Consider the following 18,560-nt stretch of genomic DNA (forward strand, 5'->3'; position numbering starts at 1 on the left):
TTCTTACTACTTACGAACCTTATAAGATGTTGGTCTAAGATTTAAATAAATAAACAATTATTGAGGACTGTTTTAAATTTTAGCCATATTCCATTAAAAAAACAACACTGTAAATTAAGCTATTTGCATTTAAGAAGTAATTATTGCTGAGGAACATTTAATATAATAAAAATTTGCAGAGCACAAAATAATTGTGCATTTAGTTGCAATTAGAAATCTATATAATAAAAACAGCTAACATTTCAGACATTTATGGGTATGTACTCAGCATTTTATATGAACCATCATTCAGATCTCACATATCACTAGGAGGTAGGTGCCTTTACCATCATTTTACAGATAAGGGAATTAAGGCCTAGTCAGGTTAAATAACTTATCCAAGTGATAGAGTCAGAATTCAAGTCCAGAATTGGTTTACTCGAAAACCTAGGTTTTTATTCACTACAATACACTGAATCTTCTGTATAGAAATAATATTTTTCCCAACAGGCAAAACATGGGTGAAATAATTTTAGTAATAAAATTACCATTCACAAGTGTCAGAAGACATAAGACAGAATAATGTATAATAACGTTTTGTACACAGGGCAGCATCTGCTGGCTTTCAGAGGCTGCTCGCCCTTCTATCACCCTCCACAATGCTGGACCTGCAAGCCTGCAGGGCTTCACTTCCTGCACTCCCTTCCACATGGCTTCCTTGTTGGTCCTGTCATATGTTGGCACTGGCGCAAGAATAAGAAGGTTGGAGAGTATGAAAAGCTATTTTTTCTCTTGTGTTGGCTTGGCAGTGGCAGCAGAAGCTGAGCTTGACTGAGTGCTGCTTTACTGCAGAGGTCAGGCAGCGTCCGGGCAGCAGGTGGGCGCAGCATCTCCACTGGTTCAGCAGCATATGTGGGCTGCTGACTCCAACCCAGGAACAATGGCAGCTTCCTGATCTTTGGATACTAACCTCCTTTTGCTTCACCAGCATCTCCCTCCCTCCCCTTATTTTTTCTTTCAGTCCTTTTAACACCTTTATAACCAATTCCTGGCATTAAATCCTCTGCTTGAAATAGCTAGTCATTTCTATTTTCCTGACTGGTCACTCACCAGTCACTCTACAGCACAAATTATATACATACTTATTTAGGATAATATTAAAAAGATTGATATTCTTATTTTCATATATGAAGAAATAGGAAATAGTTGCTTTAGGTACGGGGAGGAGTGAAATATTTTTGCATTTTGTTTCTTTCACATATGGTGGGAAAACTGATAGTTTATATAAATTATATAAAAAACTATGGCAAAGAAGGGAGTCATTATAGGACAAAGTTATGCTAATATTAAGCATCTTAGTTATTACTTTTAGGATAAGGTTTCCCAAATAACTATAACGCACAGATTGTACACTTTTTAAATTGTAATAAATATGGTCAGTTAACAGCAGATCCCAAATTTCTTCTAGTTCTTCTTGAAAAAAGATTTGATGATTTATTGTAATCCACTAAGAAACATCTAAATGGGAAAAAAACAGAAAAGCTTTTATGAGTATAACTTTTAAAAACAGAAAATGGACAAATTATAGAACTTAAAACTCAACTTTACTGATAAAAATCCATATATAAAATTATTTGGCATTTTAGATATGACTAAAAGGAAGTACACATTTTAAGGGTCATGAATTTATTTTCCTAATCAATATTCTACTTTTTTGAAAAAAGCAATCTTATGCCACTGAGTACAACAGTCTAGAAGTTAACATTGCAAGTTATTAATAAAAATTAAGAAAATGTAGACTATTTTAATTAATACTTTGGCTTACGAAAACTACTAAGACATGATCAAAATAAAGATCTTATATTTAAGTTCCAATAGGAGAAAAGTAATTTATATGCTTAATTTATATACAAAAATTTTGGCAGGATGGAAACCAAAACTGGGTAGTAGGATTTTAAGAAATTAGTTTAGGCTTTCTGTTTGTTCTTCCATATTTCTCTTTTTTTCTATGTCTTAGGTAATTAAAAAAGGAGAAAATAAAAGTAATTAATACCCAAGCACAACATTAATCAATGCTTTTTAAAATACAGTTTTTCACTTACTCCAAAATTGAAAACAACACTTTAATGAGAAACCACAATGCTGGGAAGCTCCTGAGAGACCCTGCGGGCCCTCTCAGGTTCAGTGGCTTGCCTGAGGTCACACTGCTGCTCAGTGGCAGAACTGAGATTAGAACCAGGGTCTCCTGATTTCTGGTCTGGGACTCTCTAATACAGAAAGTAAAATTTAAAAACATATACACACTCACACATAAAAATACATTTATCTCTAGAACACGAGAAAAAGTTGGGCCAATGTTAAGACCCTAGAAATATAAATGGTATCAGGTTAAAATGCTATATAACTATCAGCTAGCTTTACCTTTAGAATTTCACAGGGAGCAGCATCTGGGGGTAAGGGTCTCCCACAGTGCTTTGAATATTCAGTTATAAAGACGGAAGCTTCATCTAAACTATGGAATCAAAAAGAAAAAGGTGGGAATGAGGAAACTTTGGGAAGTGATAGATACGTTCACTATCTTGATTCTGGTGATGGCTTCACAGGTCTATACATATGTCAAAAGTTAGCAAATTGTATACTTTAAATATGTGCAGCTTACTACTTACTAATCACACCTCAGAAATAACACTCATCAATAAATAACAATATGTAAGTATGGCTGGCTCACATATGTTAAGCCAGCAGAAAGAAATCCACGACAATGTAGCGAGGGATGGCTACTTTCTACATGACCAGCACACTCAGACCACCAATGCCTGGACGGATTTAGTAAACTCTCCAACCTCACTAAACTTTTCTCTTTCCTCATTGTCTCCCCATTCCTTCCTTCTTATTACTTCCTATATCTACCTCTTCCTTATCCCCAAAAGCTAACTGTTGTGGGTGCTAGAAAATGTGACAGCAAATAGCATAGTAAAAATTATGTGTTTCGTAAAGCTATCAATTCTCTGAGCAAGTGTTTACAGAATAAAATTATAATTTAGAGTTTTAGAACAGGACCTATTTTGAGGGATCAGGCCGCTTATTTAATTGTCTGACTCCAAGCTCATGTTCCAGGGGACTGGGTTACAAGACAACTAACCTCTGGGTAAGTGCAATAATGCTATAACTTAATATTTGGAACCTTTAGTTACAATCAAATAGCCTTACAATTATTTTATATTTTCCAAAAACAATAAAGATAAATTTTAAGGAAATTCTATAGTAAGTTTTTTTTTTAATTAACTTACCTTAACTCATTTGCCAAATAGTCTACTAGTTCAGAGATATTGTTGGCGTTCATCATGTGCAATTTCAACACTTGAAAGTATTTTGTCTTGGCCAAAATCCCAAACTCCTTCTTATTTATGATATTATTCAAAATCAAATTTCTAACCTATAGAATAACAGGTATAATTATATTTAAATAACAGGTATAATTATATGTTAAATTCCAAATCTTTATTCAATAATGAAAACATTTCTGACCTCAGAAGTTAAATTATCATTGCATTGTGACAAGGCCTCCTTTTTAATGGGATGGACAGAAGGGAAGGAGGGTACTTCGGCCCATTTCAATACATAGTTAATAAAAAAAAACTAATTGTTGTTAAGGACTTTGGGAATTTTTATGAGGCAGAAAATTTGTTTATAATTACAATCATTTAAGTGTACAAATTTTTCTCTGAGCACAATTTTAAAGGTATCCCTTAACTTCTGACATGCAGTGCAGCCATTCGTTTTCTAGGTAGTCTGTAGTTATGATTTTGATTACTCTAAGAGTTAACTAGCAGGTGATTTAAAGATATTCCAGATAATTTCTTGCATTGTGATCAGAGAATGAGGTCTATTCTAACGCCTGTCTTTGTCCGTCGAGTCAGCATAAATTTACTGATGCCTTTTATGGGTCAGACATGATGGTAAGCCCTGAGGATACGACCATGCACAAGATAGTCTTATAGCAAAAAAGGCTTATGTACCAATAGACAGCTAGAGATACTAATTTTCAATGAGGAATGAAAACCAGCTTAATCTTTGCTTTAGGGGACACTATTACCTTTCAATATCAAATTTTTCATAGCAAAAAGGAGATGAAACAGTCTCTTACTTGATGTGAAAATCCTGCTAACTGGCCAATATTCATATGCTCTTCTAGTTGCTGTAAAATAGTCTGAGGATTGCAGGAGGCCAAAAAATTCTAGAGAAAAATTAAAGAGTGATTTATAGGGAAGTATTATTTCTAACAATTTTTGACATGTCAGGAAAATTTTCATTTTTTAAAATTTATAATAGCTCAAAGAATTTCTGAAAAAACATCTCTATCATCAACAACCACCAAAATAAGGGAAAAAGCATTTTACAAGTACTTGTTCCAACAGCAAAACCTGTCTATCAGGAATTTTGTGGTTCTAAGTGCCAAAAGGAAATTATTTAAATGCTGAAACATTTTTGAAATGCACAATGATTGAGTTTGTGCCTAGTCAAAAACAACAGCAACAACAACAAAAACTGAAACCCCAAAGACAAGCACAAATGCCTTTGGAAAAAAATGGATTAAGTAGAGCAAAAGATAAAAAATACGTATATTCATTTATAATAGATATCTATCTACATTCAGATTTAACTCCCTATGAGGAAATAGCTGTAAAACATTTGAAAATGCTCTGTTCTATTCGTTCTATATTGTAAAGGAAATAAAAGCATGCCATTTTTCAAAGTTTTGTCCTCAAAATGCTCCTGGCTCCTTTCGTTAGGAACCTACTCAAAAAATCAAACTCTTCCCTCCCACATCCAGCCCAGACTCAAGCTGTCTTCCCGGGGCGCCACCCTACTTTAAGTACTTATCCCATCAAGGCTCCCTAAAGATCAAGCGAGATAAAATCTTATTCAAATGCAATAGCTCACAAATAAGTTTCCCTTCTTGCCACCTCTCTGTTCTGATCAAACCCACAGGGGTTGTTCCTTCTGAAATACTACACGGATCATTTCACTTTACTCTTCAAAGAAAGGCAGTTCCTTCCCACAGATAAAGAACAAGTTCCTTTTTTTAAGGTATCCTTCAATCTGACCTGAATCTACTTTTCAGTCTCACTTCCCATTAAAATCTTACACAAACCTTCTGCCCCACCCATATTGAAGCCTTGCAGGCTTGGTGAAAGGAAAATGCAGCCTTTTGCAAGGGACCTGCAATGTGAAACGTTCAATTTGTTTGGTAGCCCAAGAGGAAAGATTTGTAAGATACCTTAATTTGCTGGTGTCTCTTTTCTGAGTGGGGCATGAGCATCAGACAGGCTAATGCGAAAGCTGGGAGCTCTAACTGGACATACTGCCTGGCAACTCCAATCATATCGAGATCGTCTGAAACAGGACATCTCCAAGAGCATATTAACGAGTTAATAACCTGTCAGAATCACTAGATCGTACTAGCCTTCATAGCTCTCCACAGTTGTGATCTTTCCAGGCTCTCAATAATTGTAAACACTAAAGTATAAAACTTTATGCATACTATATGCTTAGTAACAAGTAACTCAAGTCTTTAAGGTCATTTTTAGTGGAATAAAAGTCTACCTACAGGAATATAGACTACTCTCTACTTGCTATTATGATTCTGTCTGAAAGCCAAACATGCTTAAAGATAAATTCTCAAAAGACTCAAATCACAATCTATAAGACAGTGTTGTATGACATAAGACAGTTACAAAAAAGTAGTCTATGCTTACATTAAAATTGGATACTAATTTTTAAAAATGCTTATATCAGTTTATTAGTTGCACTGTACATGGAAAATAGACATTGTAAAAATAAGAGATTTTATTATAAAAACAATTCCTTTCCAACAAAAAGGATTTATTTATGAGATGTTTATTAGAAAATATTTTTAATAAGCAGCAACTTGTACAGTTTGGGTGGAAAAACAAATATTTTACTTACTCTAGGACTGCTATGAGACTCTCACAACAATCTGATAATTGACTGGGACTCAAAGGACAAGAGGCTAAAGATAAAAAAAATGACACTGGTATACACAGACATATACTATAAAATGGGTCAAGCAGAGAAATTCTGAAACATAGCAAAAGCTGTGAATATGCACATCCAAATGTTCCCAGGAAAACCAAACAGGATAAAAATTACCATTAGATCTGCCCTACAAGCAATTCTATTGGGGGTTCTTATGACAGAAAGGAAAGGGCACTGGACAGCATTTCAAAGTGGCATAAAGAAATAAAGACATCCAGTAAAGGTAAAAACAAAAACAAAACAACAACAACAAAAATGGAATTGTCAAGGCTGCAGAGGAGAGAACAATACCTGATAGGAGTGGTATCTGTATCACACGCTGCCAAGCTTTGCTAAAGTAAGGAACCTATAGAAACAAGTGCATGAAAGAATTCATGTTTGGGATATTATAAGCACTGTTCTGTAGTTACAAAGCTATATACTGAAAGCTTATATTCTGGATGCTAATACCAAAGTCATACATTGATATCTCCTTGTTTGAGATGGTTAAGATTCTAGAACAATTTTCTTCAAAACTGAATACTTCAGGATATTATAAAATCCTGGCTGATTCATTACTGCTACATTTGGCAAGAAATGTCAGAACCTAATTCAGAAACCAAAATTTACACTAAGCCTATTATGTGCCAGACACTATGCCATGGAGACAGGAAAAGAAGGAGGGGGACAACGGAGATAATTTTAAAAGGATGAATAAGGAAATAACACAGATTTCCATTAACAGGAAAGTAGTTAGATAAGTTATGATACATCATGCTCCACTTTATGTACAATATTTATAATGTAACATACTGCAAAGAGTTAAAATATTTACCATATGACCTAGCAATTCCATTCCGAGGTACATAACCAAGAGAAATGAAAACATGCCCAAACCAAAACCTGTATACACATGTTCTTAGCAGTATCATTCACAATAGCCAAAAAGTGGAAGCAACCCAACAAAGACATAAAGGAAAAGTGGTCTATCCATAAAATGGAGTACTATTCAGCCATAAAAAGGAAGGGAATACTGATCCATGCTAAACATGGATGAATCTAGAAAACACTGAGCAGAGTGAAAAAAGCCAGAAACAAAAGGCCATATAATGTATGATTCTGATAACATGAAAATGTCCAGAACAGCCTAGAAACAGAAGTAAATTAATGTTTGCCAGGGGCAAGAAAGAGAGGAAAATGGGGAGTGCCTGCCAAAGGGTGCAGGGTTTATTTTGGGGGAAACGATAGTGTTTTAGAATTAAATAGTGGTGATGATGGTTGCACAAGCTTATAAGTATAATAAAAACCACTGAACTGTACACATTAAAAGAGTGAATTTTCTGATATGTGAATTATATCCCAATTAAAAAAAAAGAGACCTAGATACGGAACAATCTCCAAATTATCAGTTATGTGGAAAAAAACACTTTTAGAATGTGATTGCCTTTATATGTATAAAAATGTGTACAAATACAAACACGCATATATGCAAGGATAGATGAAAAATTGTAAACAGTGGTTACTTCTGGGGAGATTATTTATGGAGAGAAATGTGTTATTCAGTATATGTCTATTTTTTAGTTTATTTAACTAAGAGTAAGTTGTGTCTTCAAATATAATCCACATTTATTGCAATGATTATGTGTGTGAACAACTTGAACATGGTCCCTGACTTTAAAGATCTTCAAATTCTAAAACAGGCAGTCTAGCATGAAATTAAAATAAATTATACTGTTACAAATGTGATAGGGATAGTAGAGACAAAGGGTTTTGGGAGCATAAGCAAAGACAGGATTCATGAAGAACTAGGAAAGGGATGTTTCTGAGGAGGCAACATCTGAGCTGAGTGATGGGGCTCTGGCCACCACAATCACGGACTACGGGCCTGAGCAGATCGGTCTTGTTTTTTACTGAGCAGGTGGTTACAAAAGCCAGGAGGACTGACAGTCTCGAGGCCAGCAAGAGTGAAGATTAAGGCAAATAAAATTTACTTCAAAAAATTGCATACCTGCCATAAAGAATGGATACTAGAAATGGCTGTTAAGACTTTTCTTAGATAAAGGATCTGTAAAAAATAAAATAAAATTATAAAGTTTTAAAAATCACCAAAATGTAAATGTCTACCTGAAATATCAGCTCCTTCAATTTTCAAAAGAAATATCAGTAAAATTCATCTTCCATGAGAATTGCAAATACCAAAAATGATCAGGGAACCTTCCATTTTTAACAGAGCAATTTATGCCACTCTTGAGTTTGCACTTGCTATGACCTGTCACCAACCCTTCAGATTGGGCATGAACCCAGTGAGAGCGAATGTTTTCAGCATACTTCTGTTTAGGAACAACTATCAATCCAAAATGTTTAGGAAATGCTGTGTGGAAACTATAAAATACACTACAGTTTAGGGCTCTAAACTGTAGAGCTCTACTTACCATATTGAAACCAAGAAGTTTTTGCAAGAGTCCATTCCAAAGCTGCAGGTCATAGACTTTGTATTCTAAGCAAAGCTCTGTCACCAATTTTACTGCCTAAGGCCAAATAAAACATCAGTAATTCAAACTACCTTTGGAAAAGGTAGAGCAGCTTAATACAAAATATGCTTATAATAAAGGTATATCTATTGCTAATTTCAATGAAGGCTACCATCTCTTTAATTAAAGAAAAAAAAAAGGGATTTATTTCCCCCCTTGCTGTCATGGACTTCTAATCAACACCTCAGACTTTCTACCCTTTCTTCCTTCTATTAAAAACCATTTGCCCAGTGGTAGAATGCTCGCCTGCCATGACAGAAACCCGGGTTTGATTCCTGACCCATGCACCCCCCAACCCCCCCCCCCCCCCACACACACACACACTGTTTCCCTATTGGCTCTAGACCCTTTGCTCTAGAGGATGGACAGACTTCCTCCCTGACTACATGAAGGAGGGCATGACATGCCTTGGGAAGGGTTATAAAAGTGCTCCTTCTTGTTGACATGGATAACTTCAGGCCTTGGGTTTAAGGAAAAGAGGTAAGAGAACCTTCCAAGTTGCCTTGTCTACCTGCCAGGATAGGAAGTTAAAAAAATTTCAGAGCAGTAGACTTGTACAAGAACAGAGTTTCTCTGGTTTTGTCTTTCAGGAATCTGAGACTGGTGGCAGTGTACATACCATAGATTCGTGGCTGTGGTTTTTCCACAGTCCCTTAATCATTCCTTCTTTAGGACTGTTGCAAAATAATTCATACGTGATGGGGATATTCAAAGTCTCAAATGATGCCAGAAAAGTCATACATTTCAAATAAGATCTGGAAAATAGAGGTGTTTATAGGAATCGGTCTCATAAACTACACTTGTATTCAAAATAAAATATCTCATATGGGCTCTGCAAGTGAAATCTTTACCCTACCCCCTACATGGGACATGACATCCAGAAGTGAAAATCTCCCTGGAAACATGGGATTTGACTCCCAGGATGAGCCTGGCTCTGGCACCGTGGAATCAACAATGCCATCCTGACCAAAAGGGGGAAAAGAACTGTAACTAATAAGGTATCAGTGGCTGAGAGTTCAAATAGCGTCGTTGAGGGACTACTCTGGATGCTACTATTATGTAAGCTTCAGCTAGATACTACTACTATCACGGTTTGACAAACCCCAGCCAAAACCATTCCTGTCAAACTGAAAGAACATCTAGGGCTTTATCTGAGATTCCACAAAGGTTCCATGCACTATGAGTACTTTCCAGAACCTACAACCTCCAGATGGGTTCATAGACCAGATAAATCCCGAAACCCAGACAGGCCAGCCTCTCTTGAACATCAACTAGTGCCATCCCCCATCCCTACTACTGACAGCCCTTTCTAACATGAAAAAGTTAGAATGGACCTAGCCCCAAGTGCCCCTAAAGATTGGGAGAAAGATAAAAGGACAAGGTGGCGTTATAACAAAGAAGATATGATTTAACAAATTAGTATGACTGCTGAATCATTATATTGATTTTTTTTTTAGCTTCTATAGTGTCTTAGAGCAGCTAGAAGGAAAAACCTGAAATTGTGGAACTGTAACCAAAACCAAAAATTGAAATCTGTAATATAACTACTTATTAAAATGTAATTTGAAATTTATTGCTTTTCTATATATATGTTATATTTCACAATAAAAAGTGTGAAAAAAAATGTCAAGGATATTCAAGGCAATACATCTACACATTCACAGACACTCTAATGCATTCTTATGAATTAAGGGGTTTAAAAGTTATAGTTTCAAAAAAAGATGTTTCCCATTCCTTAGCACAATTAAAATTCCTTAGCACAATTAAAAAAATTCTACTTACTTCACTTCTGCAATGGGTTTTTTGAAGAGAGATTCTATAGTTTCCTTCTCAGCCAAATAGAGGAGGCACTGAAGAGCTCGTGTTCTATGGGCAAAAGTTAGCTGACGTGTACCCAAAGTCTGTAAAACCAAAAGAGTTTTGCAGGGTTGCACACCTGTATGCTACAGTTAGGTAAATGAGTTTCAACAAAAGCAACAAGCAACATGAAACCTGAATGGAGACTTTTTAAAAAATTAAAGTCAGTCTCTGCCCTCAAAGAACCCACAGTATAGATCAGTGGTTCTCAAAGTGTGGTCAATGGACCCTTGGGGAGGGTCTTCTCAATATCCTTTGGAGAAGGAGGAGGTCGGAACTATTTTGATAATAATACTAACACGTCATTTGCCTTTTATGCCATTAATATATACACTGATGGTGTAAAAGCAATGAGTAAAACTGCTGGCACCAATCAAGACAGTGTCACCAAATAGTTGTAATTGCCCTTCTGTCCTTCACTGCCACACATATGCAGCATTAAAAATAACAGACAACTTTCACTTACAATGTCCTTGATGAAACAGTAAAAATTAATTTTATTAAATCTCAACCCTTGAATATATATACTATTAAGATGAATTCACATTTGAATACTTCAGTATTAATTAATTAAAATGTATATATTTATATGCTGTGTGACAAAACAGGAAGTCCACTTTACTATATACTGCAGTGTGACAGTTTTCTCAAGGAAAAATATGTACATTTTTTGGGTTGCAAACTGAACTAGTCACTCTTCATGGAATACCATTTTCAGTTCAAGGAATGACTGACAGGCAAACTAATGTAATTCAGGTGTCTGAGTATTTGGCATTTTCAAGAAAATGCATAAAGTCTGTAAAGTTAAGAAAAACCACTTACAGTATTTATTAGAAATGATAAAATTTGAGCTTTCAGGTGAAAGAATTTTGGAAAACTTGTACCCTCCACTGTAATTTTGACAGCTTCTTAATCCTTAACTTTTCTGATGAGATAAGAGGTGATATTAATGAATGTACTTTTTTGATACATTGTGAAATTTGTCAATATTTGGAAGATCTGCAGAACTCAGTTAATCAATATTTTCCAAAATGATGCATGGGTAAAAGACTTCTTCTAAGTACAAAGTAAATATATAGATTTGTAATAGAATACTAAAAATATATATGGTTTCAGATTCCACACTGCATCTACTTGTTAAAAAAATTATCACTTGTCAAGTTTTGGTGGAGTATCAAAGAGTGTCCACAGTTATCTGAAAAGGCTATAAAAAATACCCCTTCTTTTTTCAACTGCATATCTTTTTGAGACTAGATTTTCTTCATATCCCTCAATCCAAACATATATTGGAATGATTGAATACAGAAGCAGATATGAGTATCTGCTTTCTCCTAAAAGCTAAATATTAAACAGATTTGCAAAAATATAAAACAATGTCATTTTATCACAATATTTTTTTTACTTTGGAAATATAGTTGTCATAAAAATCTTAATTATGCTAACATGTAATGGATTTGCTATTGTTATTTTTAAATGAATGAATAAACAATCTTTTCAAATTCTCTATTTTAATTTGTAATATGGTAACTACCGATAGATATGACCCCCATAAACAAAAGCTCCTTGGGGTCCTTAGTAATGTTTAAGAGTGTAAAGGGTTCCTGAGACCAAAAAATTTGTGAACCACTGGTTTAGAAGCAGTCACAGAAGCTAAGAACTAATGATACACAGTTTCTATAAAAGAAAGAAGCCCAGAGCTAAGCAAAAGAGATCACAGAAAAACACCTAACTTAATCTGGCCACTCAGGAAAACCTTCTCAGAGAAAGTGCAGTGGAATCCAAAACGAAAGGTAATTGTTAGCTACCTGAGAGGAACAGAGGGAGGGAACAGGGGAGATGAGAATTCTAGGCAATATGAACAATATTTGTAAAGCCTGAAGGCTAAAGAGGTTGTGTTACTTTTTGGAGCAGGTGAAAGTTGAGTCTAGCTCAAGTTCAGTCCCTAGGGAGGGTGGCAGGGTTAGAGAATCGAGCCAGATCATGCAGAGTTTAGAGACCCCGTGTGAGACTTTTCTCACAGCCAGTTGGTGAGGTCCCCTGGTATTATGAATGCTAACTGATTACCCGTGCGGACTGTAGATAGGGAGACCATTTAGTTTGCGAAGCTGGATATTACAGAAGCCAACACTAAATGAAGCAAAGCATATTACAATCCCTGTTTATAAAGTAAGATACACTTTGAATAATTATGTATCATCTGATAATGAAATCAAGTATGGTAAATATGCAGGAAAAAATTGTTGAACTGAGACAAATAAATAACTTTTGGCTATGTCTCTAAAACTTACAGTTGTAGCTGATGTTGCAAACACAAACAGCATTCTTGAACCGTAATCAGTTGGACGAGACAGAAGGAGATACTGGACTCTGGAAAAAAATTTTAATTATATGTTTATTTTAATTTAGTGATAGATTACTAAAACAATAGACCTGTTTTACTCTCCACAGAAAAAGTCATTAGACTTCTCAAACGTAGGCCTGAAGGATTATGGGGCCAATGATATTTTTACTTTCCCCTTTAGAAGACGCTTAATCTTTCTTGGAGTCCCTCATAGCTAAAGAGGACAGTAAATACAATAAATACTAGGCCTCAATCTTCTCATGTATAAAATGGCCAGCCAATTTCTATTTAAAATTCTCTCAAGTCACTAATATATAAAATGGCCAATCTCTATTTAAAATTCTCTCAAATCAGGAAATTAATGCAAACCATAACTAAAAGTACACTGAAGAGTACATATGGAAAATGCTATGTTTTAGTACATAGGAGCTCATGGTGACACATTTCAACCTTTAGGCTCAGGACTAGATGACCCCTCTCAGAAAAGTGCAAGATGGATTAGGTACCCTTGGAGGCACTGGTGGAGCTTTCAATGCAAAAAGGCAGAAAGTTATAAACTTTGCATGAAATACCCTTTCGGGATTTCCTTCTTGGGATCTTTTTTTTTTCTTTTGAAATTGTTTTTAAGACTTTCTATGTGGCTTGTTCAGTGAGATACTCCAGCAATTACCCCTTGTTTGGACAAAGGTATACCTGCTCTTAAAACACAAAGCAAGCCACCTGGGTTTCAGCTGGTGTTCATCAGCCTGTTTAAAGGAAGGTGCTGAAGATAAGACAGCTATGTCCGTTTTATCTTTTTGGTCTTAACTGCATGGATCTAATTAAAATTCCTTGTATCTAAATGTTGGCTTTTAATTAGCAGAAGGCATTTTTGTGTGGTTTATGTACATGTATGTATATGTATAGTACCAAATGAAGAATGCTGAACACTTCTTATACACACACACAAAAAGACTAAGCAAGGACCAGGTGGGGGTGCAGAGGAAAGGAGGGCATCAAGTGAGTGGCTAGGCCAGCTCTGCCCTACACCAGGAGAAATTCCTTTCTTGGGTTAGTCTTTCCATGCCTCTTCTCACGATCAGATCTCCAGGACCAAGGTAGAGTGTAGAGGCTCACAGGCCACTTGACCTACATTTGGTCTAGGCCAGGAATGACAAAAAGCTGGCACATGTGTGCCACCACTCCCTTTCCTGTGCTATGCCAAGCATCATTAATGGATTACTTTCTGATTTGGCCCCAGATATCATCATCTTCTCAACAGAGCAAATCATGAACAATCACAGACTTAGGTTTGAAGAGCAAAAGGAATCCTGAACCAGTCCAGCTCATTCATATAAGAGTCAGGTCCAAAAGTTCTAGCTAATAAGGGATTTTTTCCTTTGCTTGAGTGGCCCTCTCTGCTAAAGGAGCTCTCAACATCTCTAAGAGCTTAATGAGGTTCAAAAATTCTGACTCTTGGCTACCTCTAATTTTCTCCAGTGTTGAGTTCTTGTCAGAGACTGACACAGCGTATATCTAGAAGGTCTTTTAAACACCATCTGTCAAATTTATTGGTAAGATTCCTACTGGGCATAAAAATACAGGCAAATATAAGTAAAGGAAAAAGAGTACCTTCGTAGGGCTTCATCTTCTTGAAGTTCAAATAATTCTGAAGTTTTCTTTGAAAAAGTGAAAAAAAAAGGGTAAAAACTGAATAAAGTTTGTAACTATACATAAGCTGGTCAAAATCTATTAGATGAAAAACCCAATATACATAGAAGAAATCACAGTGTAATTAATTATTTTGTGAAAAGATTCTTTGTTTAAGAAATGGGTTTAACAGCAAGCAAACTCACCGCCCTCCCCCTCTCTAAGTGGGACATGACTCCAAGGGGTGTAAATCTTCCCAGCAGTATTGGACAGAAATCCTAAAATGAGCTGGGACTCGGCATCAAGGGATTGAGAAAACCTTCTAGACCAAAAGAGGGAAGAGAGAAATGAGACAAAATAAAGTATCAGTGGCTGAGAGATTTTAAACAGAGTCGAGAGGTTATCCTGGAGGTTATTCTTTTTTTTTTTTTTTTTTTTTTTTTTTTTTTTAAAGGAAAGACAGAGAGAAGGAAGGAAGGAAGGAAGAAAGGGAAACATTTTTTTTAAACATTTTCTTGTTTTTTATTGTATTTTGTTTCTTTGTTTTTGTTACATGGGCTGGGGCCGGGAATCGAACCGAGGTCCTCCGGCATAGCAGGCAAGCACTTTGCCCGCTGAGCCACCGCGGCCCTGGAGGTTATTCTTAAGCATTAAATAAGTATCACCTTTAGTTAAGGTGTAATGGAGAGGCTGGAGTGAAGTGCCTGAAAATGTAGAGCTGTGTTCCAGTAGCCATGTTCTTGAAAATGATTGCATAATGATACAGCTTTTGCAATGTGACTGTGTGATTGTGAAAACCTTGTGTCTGATGCTCCTTTTATGTACCTTATGGACAGATGAGTAAAACATATGGATTAAAAATAAATAAATAATAGGGAGAACAAATGTTAAAATAAATTTAGTAGATTGAAATGCTACTAATAGTAGATCAATGAAAGGGAGGGGTAACAAGACGGACTTCTGAACTTAAATGCAGGGCTGCATTTACTCCTGTGATATCTCATCATTTGTTTCATTGCTCCAGCGTGGTAAGAACTTTTAAGTTATATGTTTCCAAAATATTAATTTTCTCTCCAAGCACTGTGCTATCTTCAAGATTAACAAGCATGCCCTTCTAACCCACCTTCTAAATAATTGCTAAAGAGATTGAAAAATAAGGTATACATAATACTAATTATTGATCTTAATCTGGAATGAGGTCTCCAGTGATATAACATAGGACTCTACCTCTGGCTCTGTTCAACATAGCTTATTTGGATGAAGGCTAAGCTGATACATTAAAAATACAAATCATTTCACAGAAGAAAAAAAAGGGAAAGGTAAGGGGTATGGCATGTGTGAATTTTTTGTTTTCTTTTTATTTCTTTTTCTGAATTGATACAAATGTTCTAAGAAATGATCATGATGATGAACATACAACTATGTGATGATGTTGTGAATTACTGATTATATATGTAGGATGGAATGATCACGTGGTAAGAATGTTTGTGTTTGTATGTTGATGTGTTTAATAAGTAAAATAGATTAATAAAAAATATCTGTTGAAGACGAGTAGAACATATGGAATAAAATTAAATAATAGGGGGAACAAATGTTAAAATAAATTTAGTTTGAAACGCTAGTGGATCAATGAAAGGGAGGGGTAAGAGGTATGGTATGTATAATCTTTTTTTTTTCTTATTTCATTTTATTTCTTTTTCTGTTGTCTTTTTATTTCTTTTCTTGAATTGATGCAAATGTTCTAAGAAATGATCATGATATGAATATGCAACTATGTGATGATATTGTGAATTACTGATTATATCTGTAGAACTGAATGATCATATGTTAAGAATGTTTTTGTTCGTTTGTTATTAAATTTTTTTAAATTAAAAAAATGTCTGTTGAATGGCATGCCAAATGATATAGAAACTACTAATTAAAAACTTCATGTCATGTTAGTTATATTACTTCTTTAAAAACATTTTTTTTTTAAAGATACCTTTCTGGTTGAATATAGCAATTACAGAATCTAGCTATTAAGTTCTGCATGTAACCTCAAAAGAAAATACAGAAATTCTATATAAAGACAACTGAATCCTATCGATGAGTTTTAGATGTTAATGATACTATTTTTTATAAACTCACCTTACATGCCTCCTGGTATGGCAAGACACCAGGATGTGTAAAAAGAATGCATCACCTATATATTTTTGCCAAAAATACAAAATCTGAATCTAATTACAGGAAACACAGGCAAACCCAAAATGAGGCATTTTATAAACCAACTGGCCGGTACCCTTAAAAAATGTTGATGTCCCATCATAGTTAAAATAGATTCAAATAAGAATCATCATCAATGAATGAAGCTGAAAGTGAGAATGACAGAGGGAGGAAGGCTGGGCGTAGAAATGAAATAGGAAGGAAAGATAGATGATAAAGACTAAGATGGTATAATTTAGGAATGCCTAGAGTGTACAATGATAGTGACTAAATGTACAAATTAAAAAAATGTTTTTGTATGAAGAAAAGAACAAAGGAATGTCAATATTGCAGGATGTTGAAAATAAATGGTAATTCATATTTTAAAACTTTAACTTATGTGTGAGACTAAAGCAAAAAATGTTTATTTGGTACAAAATTTATATTTTGACCAGTGCATTTCCTAATATAACTTATGTGGACAGTTTAATTGAACACCATCAGTACATGGAACCTTGAGTAGGGCATGAGATTTTGTAGGTTTGTCCAGAGTGATGCCCTGATAAATTCCAGAATGATTTGAACAGTGAATGAAGAAGTATTTGCAAAGTCCCCTTGAGGGAATGGCGAGAAAGGGGGACTTCTCTATGTGGAGAATTCCTGCCACCGTGGCCCCTATGCCTGATATTCTCACAAGCAATGGGGACAACCAAAGCAATAGGCTGAGCCCTCAATCTTGGGGTCTGTTCATATGAAATTTATCCCTGCAAAGGATAGGCTAAGCCTACTTAAAATTAGGCCTTAGAGTCTCCACCAGAGAACTTCTTTTGCTGCTCAGATGTCACCCCTCTCTCTCTCACCCAACATGACAAGCAAACTCGCTGCCCTCCCCATCTCTATGTGGGGCATGACTCCCAGGGGTGTAAACCTTCTTGGCAACATGGGACAGAAATCCTAAAATGAGCTGGGACTCAGCCTCAAGGGATTGAGAAAACCTTCTCAACCAAAAGTGGGAAGAGAGAAATGAGACAAAATAAAGTGTCAATGGCTGAGAGATTTTCAAACAGAGTCGAGAGGTTATCCTGGAGGTTATTCTTACGCATTATACAGTCATCACCTTTTTAGTTAAAGTATTTTGGAGAGGCTGGAGGGAAGTGCCTGAAAATAAACAGCTGTGTTCCAGTAACCATGTTTCTTGAAGATGACTATATAATGAGGTAGCTTTTACAATGTGACTGTGTGATTGTGAAAACCTTGTGTCTGATGCTCCTTTAATCTACAGTATGAACAGATGAGTAAAACATATGGATTAAAATAAATAAATAATAGGGGAACAAATTTTAAAATAAATTTAGTAGGTTGAAATGAAAAGGAGTAAGGGTATAGAAAAAATAGGGGAAACATAGGCTAAAATAGATTGGGTAGATGAAACCACTAGCAGTCAATGAGAGGGAGGGGTAAAGGGTGTGCTATGTATGAGTTTTTTTCTGTTTTCTTCTTAAGTCTTTTTCTGGAGTGAAGCAAATGTTCTAAGAAATGATCATGTTGATGAACATACAACTATGTGACGACGTGAGTTACTGATTATATACTAAGAATGGAATGATCATATGGTAAGAATGTTCGTGTTTGTATGTTGTTATGTTTAAAAAAAAATCAATAGATGTTAAATTGGGGTGTGTGTGTGTATGGGGGGGGAGTTTGAAGAGGATTATATAGTTTTAAAATATCTCCCCTTATAATTACGAAAGGAAAAATAAGAACTATGTAGTAGAGAAACAGACAACATCTTAACCAAGTTATTCAAATTAATATCGTCTATAAGGAGCAAATGGACATCATGGGCCTCCAAATAGCACAACCTGAGAAAGAAACGACATCGTAGTATTCTAGGCAAAAATGCATAATTTGAATCTTATTACAAGGCAACATCAGAGAAACCCAAATCAAGGGGAAATTTATAAAATAAATGGTGTTCTCTTTGAAATGTTGATGTCATAAAG

General features: G+C 35.4%; 1 protein-coding gene across 15 annotated transcripts in view; it reads right to left on the bottom strand.

Annotated features, from left to right (window-relative positions):
* Positions 1 to 239: 239 nt before the first annotated feature.
* Positions 240 to 18,560, bottom strand: part of KNTC1 (kinetochore associated 1) — a 172,055-nt gene continuing 153,734 nt past the window's right edge. For 7 of the 15 annotated variants that reach the window (XM_077159714.1, XM_077159713.1, XM_077159718.1 and 4 more), the window contains 13 exons: positions 14,359 to 14,405; positions 12,695 to 12,773; positions 10,332 to 10,450; positions 9,169 to 9,304; positions 8,451 to 8,546; positions 8,027 to 8,083; positions 6,331 to 6,385; positions 5,950 to 6,013; positions 5,261 to 5,390; positions 4,127 to 4,216; positions 3,270 to 3,415; positions 2,401 to 2,491; positions 240 to 1,497 (listed from right to left, as the gene is read on the bottom strand). In XM_077159714.1, coding sequence (XP_077015829.1) covers positions 1,474 to 1,497; positions 2,401 to 2,491; positions 3,270 to 3,415; positions 4,127 to 4,216; positions 5,261 to 5,390; positions 5,950 to 6,013; positions 6,331 to 6,385; positions 8,027 to 8,083; positions 8,451 to 8,546; positions 9,169 to 9,304; positions 10,332 to 10,450; positions 12,695 to 12,773; positions 14,359 to 14,405 — 1,134 coding nt within the window. In that variant the 3' untranslated portion in view covers positions 240 to 1,473. Of the gene's footprint in view, positions 1,498 to 2,400; positions 2,492 to 3,269; positions 3,416 to 4,126; positions 4,217 to 5,260; positions 5,391 to 5,949; positions 6,014 to 6,330; positions 6,386 to 8,026; positions 8,084 to 8,450; positions 8,547 to 8,904; positions 9,061 to 9,168; positions 9,305 to 10,331; positions 10,451 to 12,694; positions 12,774 to 14,358; positions 14,406 to 18,560 lie in introns of those variants that run through there. The other 8 variants (XM_077159715.1, XM_077159719.1, XR_013175534.1 and 5 more) reach the window with 8 other exon arrangements.

Source organism: Tamandua tetradactyla, chromosome 5 (assembly GCF_023851605.1).
Source record: "Tamandua tetradactyla isolate mTamTet1 chromosome 5, mTamTet1.pri, whole genome shotgun sequence".
Taxonomy (NCBI): domain Eukaryota; kingdom Metazoa; phylum Chordata; class Mammalia; order Pilosa; family Myrmecophagidae; genus Tamandua; species Tamandua tetradactyla.